Here is a 19,302-nt window from a genome sequence, read left to right on the forward strand (position 1 = left end):
CTCCAACTGCTCTAAGAAGGAGTTCATGGAGATCTATATTCAGAAGTTGAAAAAAAAAAAAAGTTAAAACAGAAGGAAAACACTGAAGTATAAGTGGGTTTTTTTTTGTGCAGCATCTTGTGCCTTTTAGGATGAGCATTCTCCCCCAACAAACTGGAAAACTTTCTGAATTCTTTTCCCCCAGCTTCTTCTCAAAAACCCGACCCAAATGGTAATGAAAGGTAACCCAGCAGAGCATTGAAGCGCCCAGATTTATGAGCCCGCAGTGCAAGATGAAGATCCTGTGATGAAAACATTGTCTGGATGCTTCAGGCCATGAGCCAGGGTGTTAGTTGACTAAAGACAAATATTCAGGGTTTCATCGTCCCCTCGATGAAATGTCTGCGATGTGTTGTTCCACGGTGTGTCAATGAAGACAGTCAGTCTGTGATTCATGTTATTAATCTTTGCATCGATGCACAGCCAAATATGAATATTTGCGGTCATAATGAAATCCATCAATCATTTAATCCCTGAAGAAATCATTAACTTTGTGCAGAAGCAACAAGAGCTCATCTCTGCTCAGTTAGAAGTAAAACAAAAAAAAATTGGAAATGGGAAGCATCTTTTTTTTTTTTTTATAGCTGGTTTCCACTGACCCCTGCATCATTCACAGTCCTCAAAGTTAAAAAAAGCACTGCATGCTCTTCGGTCGTGATTTGTGGCGCCGTGGTTTTACAGGTTGCACCACAAGCAAATGAGCAGCAATCACTTTTTCTCAATGATCTCACTGCAATAATGATAGGGGGATGACGGCTTCTTTTCTGCTCCATCTTTCACCGTGTTGACATGCACTGTTTGATGGAGTGATGGGTGGAAGATGGCGGTTGAGAGGAGGTTTTTTTAAGGCCTGGCGCTGTTTTAGCCCTCAATTGCATGGCAGCACTTGGCAATAGACACCAATTAGAAGGCGTCGAGTGAAGCCCTTCTAGATGAGCTTAGCCCTTGGCTCCTGTCTGGCAAAAACACACACTCAAACTTGAAAACTCACAAAAGCTTCATTTTTTTTCTTTTTCAATTGGTCAATTTATTGAACATGTTAAATAATACAAACACAAATTAAGCCCCACTAACTGCTTCTCTTCACAGACCCAGATTGTGTACATCCTTACATGTCTGTTGTCAATCATTTGATGATAAAACAGATGAGGAGCGTTTGACCTCAAAATATGCTAATGATTCAAAACACATGCATATACTGTGTGTGTGATTCTGCTCGTTGAGATGGAGTATTGATTTGAACATCCTCTTATTTTGCGTCTGATGCCAGAAGCCTGGGCGTAATGTCAACTTAAGTCTCACTGGAAAGAGCTTAGACCAACCCAAACCGTCCAGATGAGTCTACTCAGTGTAAAAGATCTTCATCTTTTTAAAAAAAAAAACTGTGGTTGACATGCTCTCCAAAACAAAGCGACACCCCCTCCTGCTTATTTTGCCTTTTCATGTATTTGATTTCATATCTATTCAACTCCAAATGTTCTCCCTTCCCAGAGTCAGTCTGCTATGAAAGTGAATAATCACCACTATCGTCTGACTTAACACTGCTGTTCATGAGTGTATCAACAAAGTCATAAATAGATTGTCAAAGAAATGATTGTCAGGCTTAATATCTTGTTCTAGTGCATGCATTTTATCTCCAGTGACTGTTCAATGAATGTTGTTAAATTGCACAAGAGCCCATTATCCACATTCAGTTAGTTAGTAACCTTGGAGTCTTGTGCTGGTGTCACTGGTCCAGTATGTTTCCAGTTTCGTTCTGTCTTTGGCCTCCTCTGGTTACCCATTCAGTCTGATGAACACAGTCTGATGAACAGTTTGCATTCCATATTAATTGAATTTTCTTCTGTTTCCTTGGGGAGTCTTGCCTGTCTGGTAATGTCTACATTTGCTCCTTGTGAAGTACATTGAAGTTTTTTAGACGTCTGATCCTTTCAGCTACTTTCCTTGTCTGAGAAGCTGTTCTTCTCTGTTGGTATCACCGACCGGGCGTAGGACCAGGGCCTTGTCTCGGACCTGCCCATGATCACGTCATGTATGCGGGAGTACTTCTCCTGATCCGGCACACAACAATCTAAGCGGTCCATGTTTTTCTCGGTGTGTGGTATTTGACTTCCTTTGATTTCCCCCATTAGCTCCATTATCAGCTTCTGCTGTTTGGAGATAGTTGCAATCTCACACAGAAATGTGAGTGATTTCTTAATCTCCTCAACCTCCTCATCATAGAATCCACAACATTGCTTGCTATGCAACTGTGGCAATTCACTTGTTTGTGTATAGATTTGACAAAAATACTAATCACAATATACAGTCAACACCATATTGGTGGCCTTGGGAGATGCAAACAGCCCAGCTTGGCTAACTAGCCATGCTAGCAGCCAGCTTACCTATGTCAGTATTTCAAGTCCGTTTACTTGCTCTCTGTTGCTGTCCAAGCTTTGGATAATGCTAATGGTTGATGTGTTGATATATTTTGTCTGATGTCCAAAATCCACAAACGGTTATCTTACTCCAAAATAGAGTCAAATAGCCGAAGACAGAAGACAAAAAAATCAAAACACAGTCTTACAAATATCACAGTTTGTCCAAATGAGATCAGCCTTTTGCAGCTGCTCAATTAAACAATTCATAATATTTGGCTTAGTAAACACGATTAATGGACAGAATGAAAGCCTTTAGTTGGACTGTTGAATGAAGACAATTTAAGAGTAATTGTAGTTTTATCTTTTAGACACAAGATGCTGCTCTCGAGCTGTAAAGCCCTAAACAGAAAAGAAATCTAGAGTTGAGTTTGCTTACTTTGTCTCTTCGATGACATAATATCTAATTAATAGCTCTTAAGTCTTTTCTCTGCTTTTTCTTCCTTGGGACTGTGTGTTATTTTTGTTAACGTCCATAGTTCTTTTATCCATGATTTGAACTTGCATCCTCCATATAGGACGATGTGTAAGAAATAAATTCTAGCCCCTGGAAAATAGTTTCCAACAAGGGATAAAGATAGAAGTTATTCTGAATGTTATTATGGCCGGCGTTACTCATGGATTTCCCCTTCCTCCTCTCCTGCTGCTCAGTTTGACTGTGTGAACAGCCGCTGCCTGTATAACGCTGCAAACACCTCGTCGGTAGAGAGTTCACTACAGTAGCATATTTAGACAGCTGTAAGCCCAAAAAGCTCCTGAGAAAACAGGGCAGTTTTTTTTAATTTTTTTTTTATGTGGGAGCGGGATGAGATGGGGGTGCGTTGATCCATTGCAGCTCTCTTCCTGTGCGGTTTCTCCTCGGCCATGCATCCAAATATTTCCTCTCCCCCTCAATCACCTGGGCAGGCTCTGACTCCACGCTAACCTTAAGCAAGGACACATGAGGTTTCTTTCCATGAGCGTGCACTCAATGATTCTGTTTTGTAAACTGTGAAAGAGAAACTTGATGTGATTTCCATATTTCAGCAGTGCTATAAAGGAACATAGCCCACGGTGTCAGCTTTGCAATATAAACTGACTTATTTTATTTAAGGGGGATGATGTATTACTTGGCAATGCTAGCACACACAGTCTAGATATAACAGAGGGTTTCTCATCTCTTTCTTTACCTTTCTAACTCACTCTTACACACACAAACACAGCTAACCCACACTACCCTCAAATGCTCAGATATACAGGCTTATGTGGCCAACAGCAACCTATCATCATTGCTCAAATCCTGTAATTCCATATTGCAGATAATTTGACATTTCCCCTTGCAATCATTATCCACAAAACCCACAACCTCGAAAAATATTGTTTTCCTGCCCTTAACATAACCTGTGTGAACACATCCTCTGACAGTAAATAAAAACGTGCATGCTTGATGTGCTTTCATGTTAAGGCTATGATAAAAATGTATTTTACTTTATCGACCAACATTATCATTCATTTTTTGCTCTTTTTATGGTCTCCATCAACTCCGGAAACGTGCGATAAATGCAACAATGGGTTCATTAGCTAGTCTATAACTTTATTATGAATGGTGTATAACGTGTGTGTTTTAGAGCTGTTGTTCAAAACTGATGCCTTTTTTTCAGAGTTAAACTGATGAGATTGGATGGAACAAAAACAGTGGAGTTGACCAAAACAGACAGCTAAAAGTCCCTAAAACTAGTACTGTGATTGGCTAGATCATCAGTTCAAGGCCCACCTTCAAATATTTTACAAGACAGAGTCTCCGAATTAAGCATGCTAATATGCTAATAAGGACTCTAAGGTTCATCGTGTTTGCCATCTTAGTTTGGCCTGTTAGCATGCTAATAGCTAATCTAAACAGAAACAAAAAAACTTAGGAGGACATGCAGGACTTACTAGACAACAATTACCATTACAGCAATATCAACACATTAAACTTGGCTAATCTGATGAAAAAGTGAAGAAGGAACAAACAAATAGGATACGGTCCATCCCCTGGTGTTCGTCAATGTTCAAAGATAAAAGTGTAATGGGAATTTGTCTTATAGATGTTGATTATTTTTATTGTCACTGTATAACTGATTTAACACCATGGAATCAAATTGAAATGAAAATATCACAAAGCATCTAAAAATGTCACCACTCAACTACTAAGCAAAGAAAGAAAGAGAGCTCATGTCTCTAAACAAGATGGATTCCTCTCAGAACATCCTTCATCATTCATTTGGTTGTCTTTGTAAGTTAGTGAGGATGACTCTCTTTTTTTTCGCCTCAGCTCACAGAGCAGTGATGCCAGATATTTTACCAGCAATTTTCTTGTGGTTCTAGGTTCTTGAAACCTTACATTGCCATTGCAAAGAGTACCCTTAAAGTTAATCTTCCCTGTCATAAGGCAACATTTGGAGGGAAAGGTTGGTATTTCTTGAGTCATGTTTATCTTGAGGCTTTGGTCAAAAAACTATTATGTGTCCCGTGGGATATATTCCCTTGTTGACCTATGAGTGAGTGTTGTGTATTTGATATGCAAGTGGTTTTGGAAAAGAAGTGCAGGACGGCAGGGTGTGTGAGTGCTCTTTTCCATATTCATTTGTGCTCTGCTCGATGATTTTAGATGAGTCGAGTGGAAATGCTGTTTGGTAACTTTTCTAAAGAGAGGGACGAAAATTGAATGGAAGACTTTATGTATTGACAGTCTGAAAAGAAAACAAGGCTTTACTGGATGCATTGATCAAATAGAAGAGCACATGAGTCACAATGCTTTCATTGTCTTTTCCACTCACACTCAAGACGTCTGTCTGTACCTATGAGCTTCACTGTCTTGTCCATCCTGTTCAGTCTGGGTTAACAAAGAGTGCTAAAGTCAGAAGACTGAATTGAAGATAAACATTAATCTAACTTAACACATCCTAATGGATACCTGTCATATTTTTCCTGTCCTTTTTTTCCCCGTCGTGTCTTCCATGTGTCTGTCAGCTGATTACTGAAGCATATGTGTGAGGAATGCTTGATTGCAGAGTTGCACTGCAGCAGGCCGATGGATCATTTCCTCTCTCAAACTGTGGGTGCTGCAGGACAAAGACCAGTCAATGTGTTGAAGTGTGGCTCCTTGAAAGAGCTGTCAACACTTCCAGCACCATGGTTGGTAACTTATGGACTGAGAGGTGAATTGCATAAGAAGCTATGTCATGTGTCTGACTTGGAATCAAATAAGGGGCAGGAATAATTTGCGCCTGTGACACAATGTGGCTTTGAATCTGTACGTAGGCATTCACTAACATTATTCTAAGTTACATTGTGTGTATTTGTAATTTTTCTGCACTCATTTAAGGATTTCTACAACTTTCATCTACAGCATTATCACAAATTTTGAGGTGAAGCAAATGTGTGTATTCACTCCAACCTGCATCCTCGTCACCAGCCAGCAGGGGGCTACTCCAGTGGTTGCAATACGTTTTCATTGTGTACATCTACATATAAGGAAGAAACAACAGAATACAAAAACATTTGATTTTGTAGAAAAACATAAAATAACTCTTGCTCTCAGTTGATTTATATACACAGTACACCACGATACACGTAATAATCCCCTCAGGTAATTTGTCTTGCGTTTAAATGCTGATCACATGTAGCTGCCTCCACAGCTGTAACAATCAAATACAAACCAAAAACAATAAACATTGCACATGGGCATGATCCACAGAAAACACATCATGAATAAGTGAAAAAACACAACGCTACATTCTTAAAGCCATTGCTGAGCATCAGTTAGTCATTTCCAAATTAGTCTGCTTCAATACAGCATGAGGTTCTAATGGGATATTGTGGTTCCATTTCTAGTATAATTTTAGCAGCATTGTGGGCTTTAGGATGTGGCTACAATGGCAACCATGAAGGGCCGAATCCATTCCTTCCAACCCTATCATCCAAATATGTTCACAAAAAACAAACTCATAATGGCATCATGGCTGAACTCGAGGTAACCAACCATTCAGTTACGTCACGGCGGCTTTAACCCCTCCGGTTTTTAGTTAAAACCTTTTCCAATGCAAGCAAGGATGAGGAATATCAACAAAAAGGAGCAAAAAAGATTAAAGTCCAGGCCAGTTTTCTCCGAATTTAAACTAATAATAAAAGTTTTGAGACGAGCCTTGACCAGGAAATGAAGAATTGCTCTGAGAAAAGTTGAGCTGAAAACTCGTGGCACGCGAATGAAAGAATCAGGGAATTTCGGCGATCCTCAAAGGGAATAGGAACAATGTGCTGGAGGTGTCATCCATTTTTTTGTTTAATCACTTCCATATTTGTGGGTCATGCACAGGTCATAACAAGGAAGCCCCCACACTCCTTTGCTCTGCGTGTTATTACATCATTATTTAACCATGTGAAGGATGTCAGATTTCAGAGGACGTTCCAAGGGTTAAAGCCTCCTTTGACCACCTTTATCATATTACTATCACTTTCTGCCATCATCTCTGAGCCAACGACAACACACAATACATTTTCCGCAATGAAAAACACATGTTACTGATGTGAGTCATTTTGTGGGTTAAAAACCGAAACCTAAGCTGTGTGTAGCATATACAGGAGATCAGACACGTCTCTTTGCGGCAAGGAAGGCTTCAAGTGTAAATACTCAACACTCGCACACTGTAAGTTCGAAGCAGCTGAGACAAACCAGGTGCCTTTTTATCTGGAGGCACTGCTTGGTGTCTCCGCTTGACAAATTGCTTTTGAACTGTTGTGTCTCGTTTTGCAATTATGAACGAGGTTAACAAGAGAGCCTGTTTCTTGTCCACAGTTCAGATACCTGTTCCACCGCTTTGAACTTCTTTTCACTTAGCTTTCATGTCATGAATGCAGTAATTAGTCAGGATGTTGGCTCTGTATCTCTTGGCATTGTGATGTAAACTCAAATGAGCTCTTTGCTTCAAGTAGTAATTACAACATTCTCCATGTTTTTATGTATTTATCTACATTTTTCCATTTGATCCAAGGTATTCCCCTTTGCTGTTTTCCCCAGGATACAAAAAGGACCGTAGATGTCATATTTACAGTTCTGCAATGCTAATGGAGACATTCACAGCCAAACAATCTTTGGTTTCACACTGTAGATTATCCTAAGTACTCTCTCCCAGAGAGCCTCTTGAACATACAGTACTGTTCAGGGTTCAGGGTTCCTTTTTAAACATCATACCACTTTACAATATATATCAACTGGACTTGCAGGAGAGCTGATTTAAATTGTTTAAGAGGATTTATTTAGACACAATTCAAACTTTGATTGTTGTCATAGTGCAAGCACTCAACAACCCATACCCCCCATTTCCATACAGTCTGCATGCACCACGGCCTGTCAGTGCCACAGTTTTTCTCTGCACTCGACCCCGCTGGGTCCGTTTCTGTAACATGCGCTCAGCCATGAGCAGCTGTACCCAAAAATAAACCTTAAAAAGCTGTGATAATCCTGTTTAAATCAACAGAGTTACTGGTCCGGAAATCTGTTGCACTTGTATTCTGAAAAAGTCTAAAAAAAAAAATTTAAAAAAAGAAAGAACAGAATATTGGTGTCTTTTTGTTAACAGGAAAAATAGGCTCTCTTCCATTAAAAAAAAAACAAACAAAAAAACAGATCAACAGTACACGTGACGTTACGGTAATGAAAATACATCAGGAAACGAAAGCAAATTAGTCACTCAGACAGGAAGCAGTTTAAAGTGGGGAAAGTGATGATATGTCCAGGATGCATTTCAAAGTGAACAGCTCCAGATGGAACAGTGACGCCCTCTGTTTAGCCTCACAGGTCGAGGAGTAAGAGGATGTTCAGACATGTTGTCATACAGCAGTGATGCAAAAAATGTACAGTCTTCATATAATGGACTAAATAATGATAAGTTAATATGGGAAAATATCATTACATTAATTATGACTGTGTTGAGCAGGGCTGTGTATTTGGAAAGATTTGGGAAAATAACATGTTACAATACATGTGTAATAAATCAACTTTGCTATATTTTGCAATAGTAAGAAAGGGAATACAATATTTCAATAAAAAAAAAACATTGTAAAGAATTTACAAAATGCTCCATTTAGTAAGAAAATGTCTTGTTTTATGATGTCAGAACACTGAGATCTGTATTTTTATTTATTTCAGTCCTGTTGACATCCAACATCACAGAACCACTTCTAGAAAATTCTATGATTACAATTGAGCTTTTTAACAGACTCTGTTGCCGATTGACATGACTTGGAAAAGTGACAGTGTAAAAAAAAAAAAAAATAGATTGGGGGGTTAAAAGACAAGACAACACAATTAGCGAAGAAAGTTTAAAAATGGTTCGCTTGGAGGAAAAAAACCTGATTTCTGTGATCTATTCGATCTATAGTCGTTTGCCTTGTGTAGCCATCCCTATGACCCACAAGTCACAAGTGTATGTGCCCAAGTGATGATGTAAAACTATTGATAATAGCAGATATAAAGTCAGCAGGTTTTATTGATTTTTGTTTGACCTTGTAAAAAATAAAGTACCATACCAGAAGATGTGTATAAACTGATGTAGAGGGCTATAATTTCCAGATGATGTGGCAACACAGTCTCTATTTTGAAGCACAGGGGATCAGTTATGACTGTGAGTCCATAAATAAGCCTTGGTACTTACTGTCTGTTCAGATCTTGAAGCGGGTCCCATGCTCCCTTATTTCCTCCAATTCCACCTTGGCGGGCCAGTTTTGCAGACTCTAGCAGCTTTACACTGCTAATTTATGCCCATCCCCTCTTGTCATTCCCTCTTTAAAATGTGGCAGTGGTTGGGTCAAGTAGGGAGTCATTTTGGGGTGTACAGAGGGACCTTGATAGAGTAAGTCATGTGCAACCTCCAGAAAGCACCAGAAACATATGAGCTCCTCAGAATGTGCAAATGGGAAAGGCACAGTGCACAGAACAGCCTCAGGAAACAGTAAATGTCAATGCTGATTCTTAATTATGACCAAATCCCCCCTCTCTGCTGTGGACTACATGTGGAGTTTGAGAGCCTTGCTCAGGTGGGATTAGCTTGTGGTTACCCACTTATTCAAAATGTCACTATAAAGAGTACACTACATTCTTATAAAATATTTTAGCCTGGGTAAATGTTGGTTGGCTTGTAGAATAGGCAGATTACGAAGCAGGCCTATGAATGGCAATGTTTTTTATTTTGTCTAATGTTCCCCTATTTGGTACAGACTAATAAATCCACTGGATTGGATTGGCATTTGATTGACTGCAATGACATTTTGTAAATTACATTCAACATCCCTGGAGGATGAGTCTTTTGAATCCCTGGCTGAATTTATCTCAACAATTAATTTAATAAATGACAATGACGCTCTAAGGTTAAATTGTAAAAGCTGTGATGGTCCACTAACTTTTCATGAAGCAATGTCATTGTGTGAAAATTGGATCCCCATCAGCCTCAACTGCATTTTACTGTACAGTATATATTGTGATTTCCAAATGTTGCATGCTAACAATCTAATATATGATGATGAACATGGGGAAGGGGGGCATTCTAATATGATCATGTTAGCATTCTGCCAGTAACATTTTGTAAATGCTGAAACACAGCCAGAATTAAGGCTGAATATTCTAAAACTTAAAGTAAGCGGATACAAAGACAAACCACCTAATTTAAATAATATCTTTATACATTAATTGAATTGATTCAACCGGACTGTTGCCATGCTGTTGTGCTCATAATATAACACAACAAAACAGTTGTAATTATTCATCATTTTAAATGTTGAAACCACCTCTGAACAGCCTTCCAAGACAAGCTTACATGATATTTCAGGCCAATACAAGCCTACAGGACCTTAAGGTGCAGCTGGTCTTTTGAGAAACAAATCGTTTTGTTTTCTTTTCTGCTGTAAAAGCTCAGGAACCAAAATCCATGCAGAAAAAAAATGTATTCCTCTGCAGAGCTGTAGGGAGTTGCAGTCAGAAAGTCTGCTGGACTGCAAGCCAGCAGCCATGGTTATGTTAAACGCCAAGTTGGCGTTGGACTTTTAACTTGTACACATTATTTTTCCTGAAAATGGCCGTACATGCAGGATTGTTGTTCCTCTGGCCTCAACCATATACACTATCAACAGAAGTGTATCCTCTGTGTCTTTATGGCTCTGTAAATCTGTCATCTTCAGATTACCAGCAAATACCGAAACCACATATTGCCTGTATCACTTGTAAAACCAACCTTTCATATCACCCTCCCCTTGTATTAAACATTTAAGGTGATTTGGGGGGTTTTTCAGCTGGCTATGAAACAGAATTCATTTGTTCGACAGAGGGTACGAAAATTTCCACTGAACAGAAGTTGCACACAGCAGCTTTAAATAATTTGAAGAGGTAGAAAAATATTATACTACTCTTAATAGACAACAACGAATAGGTAATGAAACATTTTTTTTCTTTATCTGTAATACTTGTTATTTTTGAGATGTCTATTTTCTTTCCACCTTCCATCTGGCTTAAATTTAATCTAGCTGATTGTCAAGAAATTACATCTTCACTTTAATCCTCTGGTTTTTGTGGGACAAGGAAGTGTGGTTGTGTGGTTGACTTTCAGCTGCAGGTCATAAAAAATCCCTGCCCTGGTAAAACATTTTATACTGAGGCCCAGAAAGCTTTTTAAAACAATGGCTTTGGTATAAATCATGCCTGGGTCTCATGCATCGTTTGTGAGGAAGGTTGGAGGCTACCATTTATCCCGCCTGAACCATTTGAGTCGCCTCATGGGAACCAAGGGTCTGGGCTTATGGTGTAGCATAAAGTCATTCCCTGGTAATTTCAGTTTCATTTGTCTCTCTTTCTGCGGGCTCTGGGCCTGTTAACTCAGGTCATCACCCCGTAATATGAAAATCTTTTTAATTTGACCATTTATTAATCTTCAGAGGAGTAGAAAGGATCAGTTTAAGTTGTGTGCTGCTTGGAAAGTGTACTTGGGAACCTCTTTATAAGACCTAAAAGACATTTCTGGTTGACATTTGTATGTTATTTTGCATGAAAGAGCTTTTCGGGTGAGTCATGATGGACCCATTGTGGATATGTTTAGCTTCAATTTCCAATATTTATTTATTACATGGTTTTCCGTCATTACATCAGTGTAAAGGCATCATGCAAACTTTCCAAACATGGATCAACAACTTGGTTTATTGACTTGTACTTCAATATAGAGTGGACCACTGGATGCAGAGACATACCACAGATATTTGGACAATTTTCCATGGGAATATAGTATTAGGAAAATCTGAAAAGGTTGGAAAAACAGCCGATGTTAGGCCAATAGTTTAATGCTATGGTACAACTTTACATGAAGGATAAAATCTGTTATTAGTTTCCTTTTTGACCCAAGATATCTTCCATGAAAATGTTCAATGCATTGTTGTTTGTAACATTTTTGACAGTGACTTTTCCTCCTGTGTACAGTTAAGCTATGTAAACAGTAAATCCTGGGAATGTTTTAAAAAAGTATTTAGGTTTTGGTTGGTAAAAGGATAAGCTATATGCGGTTCTTTCTACCTTCCAAGTAAGACTCATTTAAAAGGGAATAAAGATGAAATTGACTTTGAATAGCATTGTTACTTTATAATCAAAAAACCTTTATCAGCATTATCGAGCAGTGTAGATAGATAGATAGATAGATAGATAGATAGATAGATAGATAGATACTTTATTGATCCCGAGGGAAATTCAAGCATGTTGCTTACAGAATAAGTTGGCATGCAAGCTAGCTAGCACTAGCACTACTTCAGCTCCCTTTTTCTTGCAGGTTGGAGCCCCCTTTCTTTAGTGTTATTCGCTGTATACAATTTAAATGGCAGTTTTACACATTTAAAGGGTTAAAAACTCGCATGCTGTGAGGATGTCATTTTGCTGTTGAAGTTTGAAAGTCGTATAAATGTAGGGTACCTGTATTGTTATTAAATTTAATGCTTCTAAATAAAGCAGTACCTTTTTGTTATTTTTGATTTTTGTAACTTTGATAGCTAAGGAGTTTTAAAATGTTTTTTCTTGAAATCTGGCTCAATGAAGCTCGACATCACACAAGTGGTTAAGTTAAACTGTCGCGTCTTTGTGCTCCTCTTTTTTTCTTACACCTTTTTTGACTGACTTCTCCATCTTATGCAGTATTAGTAATGACTAAAGGGAGTATGGCGTTATCATAACGGATTAAAATGGTCAAATCTTCAAAATATGATAGCTGTGGACAATCAGATACCCTAATCTTGCGTGCTTTCCTCATGCAACCTGATACTCCAGCCTGCCCCTGAGTGAAACAACAATGCACTATATACTGTTTTTTTTTTCTGACTTCAATTTATTCATGGATTATTGTTCAAACATTCAGCAGACAGCTCCAGCAATGTTGTGGTTTAGAGTTGGCTCCAAGTGAGTGTCAGTCAAACACATTAATTTCCTCCTCTGGTGTTTGGTTTTCGACTCTGGGCACATCATCGATGCCACAGTTTATTTTCTGTAGTCGTACATTTGAAAATATGAGAAGGATTTTGTCTGAAACCAAATGTCACAAGGTTTTGGATTAAGGGTGCAAGGGGGTATCATTTCTATCTGTACATGAAAACGTGCACGTCCGAATCTTTCCCTGCTGCACCACAAAATACACTGGTGTTAAGTGGATATTTAAGTTTGCATGTGGATGTGTGTTTCAGATTTTTTACAATATGACAAATGTACACCGCTCTACCAGGGCAAACATGCCAGGTCCCATACTCAGTAGCTAGTTTAGACTTTAAAACAGGTTTGCTGTGTATACCTAAAGTAATAAAAGTGTGTGTTTGTGTGTGCCGGTTAAGTGTGGAGACATCCGCTGCGATGTTGTGATTAGGGTTGCTGGCTATTTGCTCTGGAGTGCAGCACATTCCTCGCAGCCTTAATTGATAGCAATTATGTGGTTTTTGATTTGGTGTTTGATTGGGAGACGGATTCAAAGTCTTGATTTGAAGGGCACAGGCTTTTTATTGTCTTTGGAACGTCAGCGTTTGAAATGCCTGAATGATAGCCTGCTACCCTGTAAGTCACATCAAGGGGGAACCAACGGGTTGGCACCAACTCTATCTGCTCTCTTTCCTTTTTTTTTTCTTTTTTTCTGAAATTGCAAAAAGCTAAAACTGGAAAGTTACTCAGTCTACAGTATATTCCCTCTGTGCCAGGAGCCGTCCATCTTGCTGCTTGTTTTTCTTCAGAACCAGAGGAATTGTCCCTCCAGGGGACACCTGGCATGTTCCCCAGCCTCCACACTGCAAATGTTCACCGGCTTAAGCTGCCAGATGTTATGAAAGGCTCTGTTGAAGTCAACCTTTAGCTCATAAATGAGTAAAGTCCCCATGGCTGAGAAGTCCATCCTGATACCTTCTATGACCAGACTGTGTCATCTAATTAACATGGAGCTCTCGCCTTTAACCCTTTGAAAAGCAAAACACATTATGAGCTGGAAATGAGATATTTTTAAGCACAAATATTGAATATGCGGCCTTTGAGCCAAATCTCCAACAAATCTCTAACTGTACAAGCTGTATAAGAATTACCCTGAATATGATGAGATTGATTTGATGGGTTATTTTGTTGATCTATTAGTATGGTCTGTTTTTAAAAGAAAGGCATAATAACAATAATGCAGCATCGTGTGTATTTGAATTACCATCTTCCCTGTTTAGATAGAAACGTACTACATTTGATTTCAGGGCTTTTCCAGTGTAACAAAGAAGTTGTAACTGTTCGGCAATTTTTCATCTTCTCTTCAAAAAGCTCATGTGACGTTTTTATGTTTCTCGATCTTGTTAAGCTGTATATTTGTCTCTCTGTGTATGCATGGACAATCAAAGTTTTTCCTAAAGATCCTCATAAAACTACATTGTCAAACCCACATCAGAGGGTGGTGAAGATGCAGTAAACAAGCTTGCAGATTGTATTTCTCTGTTTGGCTGAGATTTTTTGACATATCCACAAACAGAGCGCTGGCAGTGACACAGAACAAAGCTGCGGAGCTAAAAAAGAATTGAGAAAGCGAGGAATGAGGGAAATGAAACGAGAGAAAGGCGAGCTGGGAGGAAAAAAAGAGACTGAAATTTGAGAAATCAGGCAAAGAAATGGAAAGAATCAAAAGGGAGAGAAAATTGGTTAACAATTGTTGTCAGTCTGCCATTATTCCAAATCTTTTGACTGTCTCTTTCTCGTACACACACACACACACACACACCTACACACACACACACACAGACACACACCTACACACACACACACACACACACACACACACACACACGTGTGAAGCTGTGAAGCTGCAGCTGGCCCAGCTCCTTGTTTGAACTAGCACGCTTGACTGAGGCCCATTTATTGATTGGCTAGTGCGCCAGACCTGAAGACTCATGGGGCTCGGACACCCCCCCCCCCCCAAATTACTCCCCCACACACACACACACACTCTTCTGGTCCTCCTCCTCCTCTACCTCCCTCCCTTTCCCTTTCCCCAAGTTACTCCTGAGGAAGAACAGGAGCGAGTCAGAGAGGAGACGGCAGCCAGACAGGACACATAGAGAGACGGACATCGCACATTAGGCTCACACACGTACACACACACACACACACACACACAGTCAGATCTGGAAAAGGAATGGAGCAAGATTTTCTGTCATGCAAGCTACTGGTGACAGCTCTTCTTATCCTGGTATGGTCATTTTTACTTCATTTAGTTTCCATGTTGTACAACACGGTTCATTTGGTGATACTTTTGTCTTCCATGCTTGATTTAATTTTCATGACATATGTATGTGTATGTTTATTTCTTAGACCAAAACATGTGATCAGAACTTGCTTAACTCTTTCGGAGGTGTGTATGCATGAACAGGTTGCATTCGACGATGCCGTGACCTTTGCAGAAGAAAAGCTTCGGATCGGTCAAAACCCGCTTTAACGAGGTGGTTAGTGTGACCGGCCTCGTTTGGTTTACTCTGGCCTCCTCTGTGTTTTTGATCAGGGTCTTCAAAGTAGACTTTGGGAACCTCACGTGCAGGTGAAAGGTTAGGACCCCTTCTTGCATTACTGTGGCTGCTTCGCTTGCAGATTGACGGTGACTACAATCCCATGCAACGTTTAAGTGCACGTAAAGGGATTCAGCAGATGTCTTGCCGCCTGAAAAGGCCATCGTGTGTGTATTGACACAAGGCAGTGAAAAAAAAAAAAAAGAAAGCCACCAGAGTCGGGTTTCTTTCCTTTTTCAAGGAGTTTTCCATCTTTAAGGAAAATGTCTTTAGTCTCAGCTGCTGACAGGTGACTCAAATAGAATCTGTCTTTCAGGATAACGTATAAGCTACAGATATCTGCCCTTTTGTTATGTGCTCATTTCCTCTTTTGCACTTGATGTGAAAACATTGGATTTTGGGCCTATTTTTGACACGTTAGCGCTTTTTCTCATCGTTCAAGAATAGCAAGAGAAGAATTATGTAGGATGTACTTCCTGTAAATGCTGTCTCTTTAAGTGCAGCTAAAACCCCTGAGTGGAATCAGAGGTGTTGCGATGGATTAGGATGCTCCAAGTGGAAACCCAAGCCTTGTGTTTATTGGATTCAAATCCCAGCAGGACAGGCGTCTGACCAGCTGAGCTTTGAGTCCCTTTGCCTTCATTGAGAACAATAGCCGCACAATCAGCCAAACGTCCTCCTCATCTTCATCCCTCATCCATCCCCCCCCCATCCTTTTGCCTCATCCTCCTTGTTATGCCTCTGGTTCTTTTGGCTTTGCACCACGCAGCTCCCAGCAGTAACTGAGAAATTCACTGATTGCTTTTCAAATGAGAAATAAGGTGGTGCCCGAAGCACTGCCTGTGTTTATTTATGGTGGATCCAAACATTTGAATAGTTGGCGCGTGCAGAAAGTAGCGCTGTTGCCGATATGTTTGGCTGCATGCTCTGTTGGCTGCATGTTTAGGTCTTGCTGTTCCTCAGGCGTCATCAGAGCTGACAGCCATTTATTTAAGTCCCCGTGCACTTCTAATAATGTGCTACAAAGTGTACAGCATGGGTGTTTTTGCCTCCATGGCCCAAAGAAAATAATCGAGGCTGTATTAATGTCATCTATCTAAAAGATCCATTCATCTTTGTAGGCGAAGCACAATGCTGTGCTGTTAGGAAAAGAGCAATATGGGTCAGAAAAAACTTGGCATGTCCTGAATTTTATTTATTTATTTTTTGGTGTGTTTGAAATTCTAGACTGAACATTCACTGTAATCTGTGTGTCCACTCAGCATGGGTAATTATTATTTTTTTTATATGAGCAGGTGTTACACATAAAGTTCTCTCCCATATTCAGTATGTTTGTGTTGAGTAGGCTTGTTGTGCCTCACATTTCATTCCTAATCTGCAAGATTTTGCATTTTAAGTCCTGGTCAAAAACTCTGCAGGATGTGCAGGCGCAAAACCTGCCAGCAGTGGTTGAAAGCTCTCGTGGTGGGAGGCTGTCTGAAGGGCACAAAAGCTCCAGTTCTGCAATGTTCAAGTATTCTTTTGTGGATAAAAACTTAAAGAAGCCTAAGGTAATTGTGGAAAAGGATACTTTTTATAGCAATCGATTCAATTTCATGGTCTTTATATCTGGTGAATGGTGGACTATTTTCATGAATGCTTTTGCACCTCCAAATTCTTGCACCATAGGAGGCAAATGATTTATCAACGTCTTTTAATTAGCAAGGTCTTCGTCCATTCAGCATGTACAGAACCCATTTTTTCTACAGACTCCTTGTTCTAAGCAGCCTTGGAGCAGATTCACCCCCCCCCCCCCCCGAGCTATACTCTCTCCTTGTTCTTGGTAATAAAAGTCATTTATTTTCCTTCTTCATCTGAGCCTGCTATTCCAAAAACACAGCTCATTTACTTCATTCAGTCCATTCTAAATTAAAAGCCAATATAAAGAAACATAACTGAAATTGAGCTCTAATCTAATCAGAGCACATATAAGACCTTGAAAGGCAAAGAGAGGTTTAAAGATAGAAGGTTGGAAAACACATCAATTCTTTGGCTGTCAATCTACTTTTGAGATACATGTCCATGCAGAGAAAACAATCAATCTTCTCTTAATATTTGTTTTGGATCCTGCTGCTATGTCCCTGCCTCTTCTGCCAAATACAGAATGATGCAATTAACAGAAAGGGGAGTACAGAAGGAGGATCAAGGTTTTTTTTTTTTTTTTTTACATTTTTCAACATCAGAGATGGCTGCTTGAAGTGAAAATGAGAACTGCACACTGTTTAAAAATTTCCATGTGAGATAACTTTTCACTTGTTTTATCTTGGTTGTGTAGAGTTCTCGGACGGCTCGATCGGAGGAGGACCGAGACACCCTGTGGGATGCCTGGGGCTCGTGGAGTGAATGCTCCCGTACCTGTGGAGGAGGCGCCTCATACTCCCTCAGAAGATGCCTCAGTTCCAAGTAAGGCCACACATCAGTATCATAAAACCTGAAAAGAACATGTGCAACAGTTAAGGGGTCAACACTCACATCATTACATGTATGACATGACCAAGTTGCATGGAAAATATTACATTTACTGCTTTCTTATGCAGTATAGTTATTAAAATGATAACGAATCACTATTGGTCAAGAATGTAATTGAGTGAACTCTGTAAATCCAATGTACCACAATCATTTAGTCTTTTTGACCTTTATAACAGACAGTTAATAAGAGCATACCTTTATTACACCTTCAATAATCTCAGGTGTTATCCAATGGTAAAATTCAAAAGTGGCTTCCATTGGTTTTTAAAAAAAGCATAGATACAGTGTTTTATTAGGCGAACTAGAAACATATGCAAGTACAGAACTCACAAATAGATTCTATGCAGTATGTCTGAGAGAGAGGGTACTTTGAAATTTCAAGTTGGAGAACCCCATTGACCTCCAGCTAAATGGAACCATCCCATGGACAATCTGTGACAGTGTTCGAACACAATCCAAAGTAATCTCCTCTTTTAAAGAGCAACGTATTGACTGGGGTTGGACTGGTTTCCATTAAAGTGCCATATCATTTCTTTAAGATTCATGGGGGGATGGGTGGCTGCTCTCGGCTGTTCTGCCAAATAAATCCAGACAGCGTCCCGAGTAGTGCGAGTAAATCTCACCAAACGCTTCGTTCCCATGGGCAGCAATGGGCTTGTTCCAAATGCATATAACTGTTATGAGCCCCTGAAGGGTCCTCTGAGATCAGTTGCCCATCTACCTACTAAACGCCCTTGGCAGACAAAAAAAGAGGCGAAATCTTGAAATCATCAGCATCAATAAGGATCTACTTTTCAGATGGTCAAATAATAGCATAACAATCAATATCCCCTGTCAAAGTACATGCCACTTTCAATAACTTTTTTTTTTATAAAGCATGGGTCTCTAAGAAATAAAAGCCTTTATTGGTTGGAGCCCAACTGCTCATCATCTTTCTTTAAACCCTGGGACAAATGGGAACTTTCCCCCGTGGATTCCCTGGCTCTTTCATCTTCTATCTAGACAAAGACGCTGGGTTATTTAGGCTCCAAGTTGACCCAGTGGGCTTCAAAATACAACTATGAGGCCAAGTCAACAGGACAAAGTGGTCAATTACTGATGGATTTAAAGGGACGGATGGAGTGAGAGGGTATGTTTTCCAGGAAAGGTTGTCACATTTATAGCCTGGGAAATAGCTGAGGGGTTACCTCACTGCATTCCTCTTCTTTACAGTTCCCCAAATATATTTGTGACTCACTAAAGGTGTCCAAAGCAGCCTGTGCTTCACTGTTGGGTGCTTCAACGAGAG

The 19,302-nt window shown here is 39.7% G+C and overlaps 1 protein-coding gene across 4 annotated transcripts in view; it reads left to right on the forward strand.

The window, feature by feature from the left end:
* adamtsl3 (ADAMTS-like 3) overlaps positions 1-19,302 on the forward strand; it is a 95,182-nt gene that overhangs the window by 48,912 nt on the left and 26,968 nt on the right. For 3 of the 4 annotated variants that reach the window (XM_079371363.1, XM_079371362.1, XM_079371364.1), the window contains one exon: positions 17,821-17,948. In XM_079371363.1, the coding sequence (XP_079227489.1) occupies positions 17,821-17,948 (128 nt within the window). Of the gene's footprint in view, positions 1-15,045; positions 15,194-17,820; positions 17,949-19,302 lie in introns of those variants that run through there. The other variant, XM_079371365.1, reaches the window with a different exon arrangement.

Source organism: Symphodus melops (assembly GCF_947650265.1).
Source record: "Symphodus melops genome assembly, chromosome: 20".
NCBI classification, from domain to species: Eukaryota; Metazoa; Chordata; class Actinopteri; order Labriformes; family Labridae; genus Symphodus; species Symphodus melops.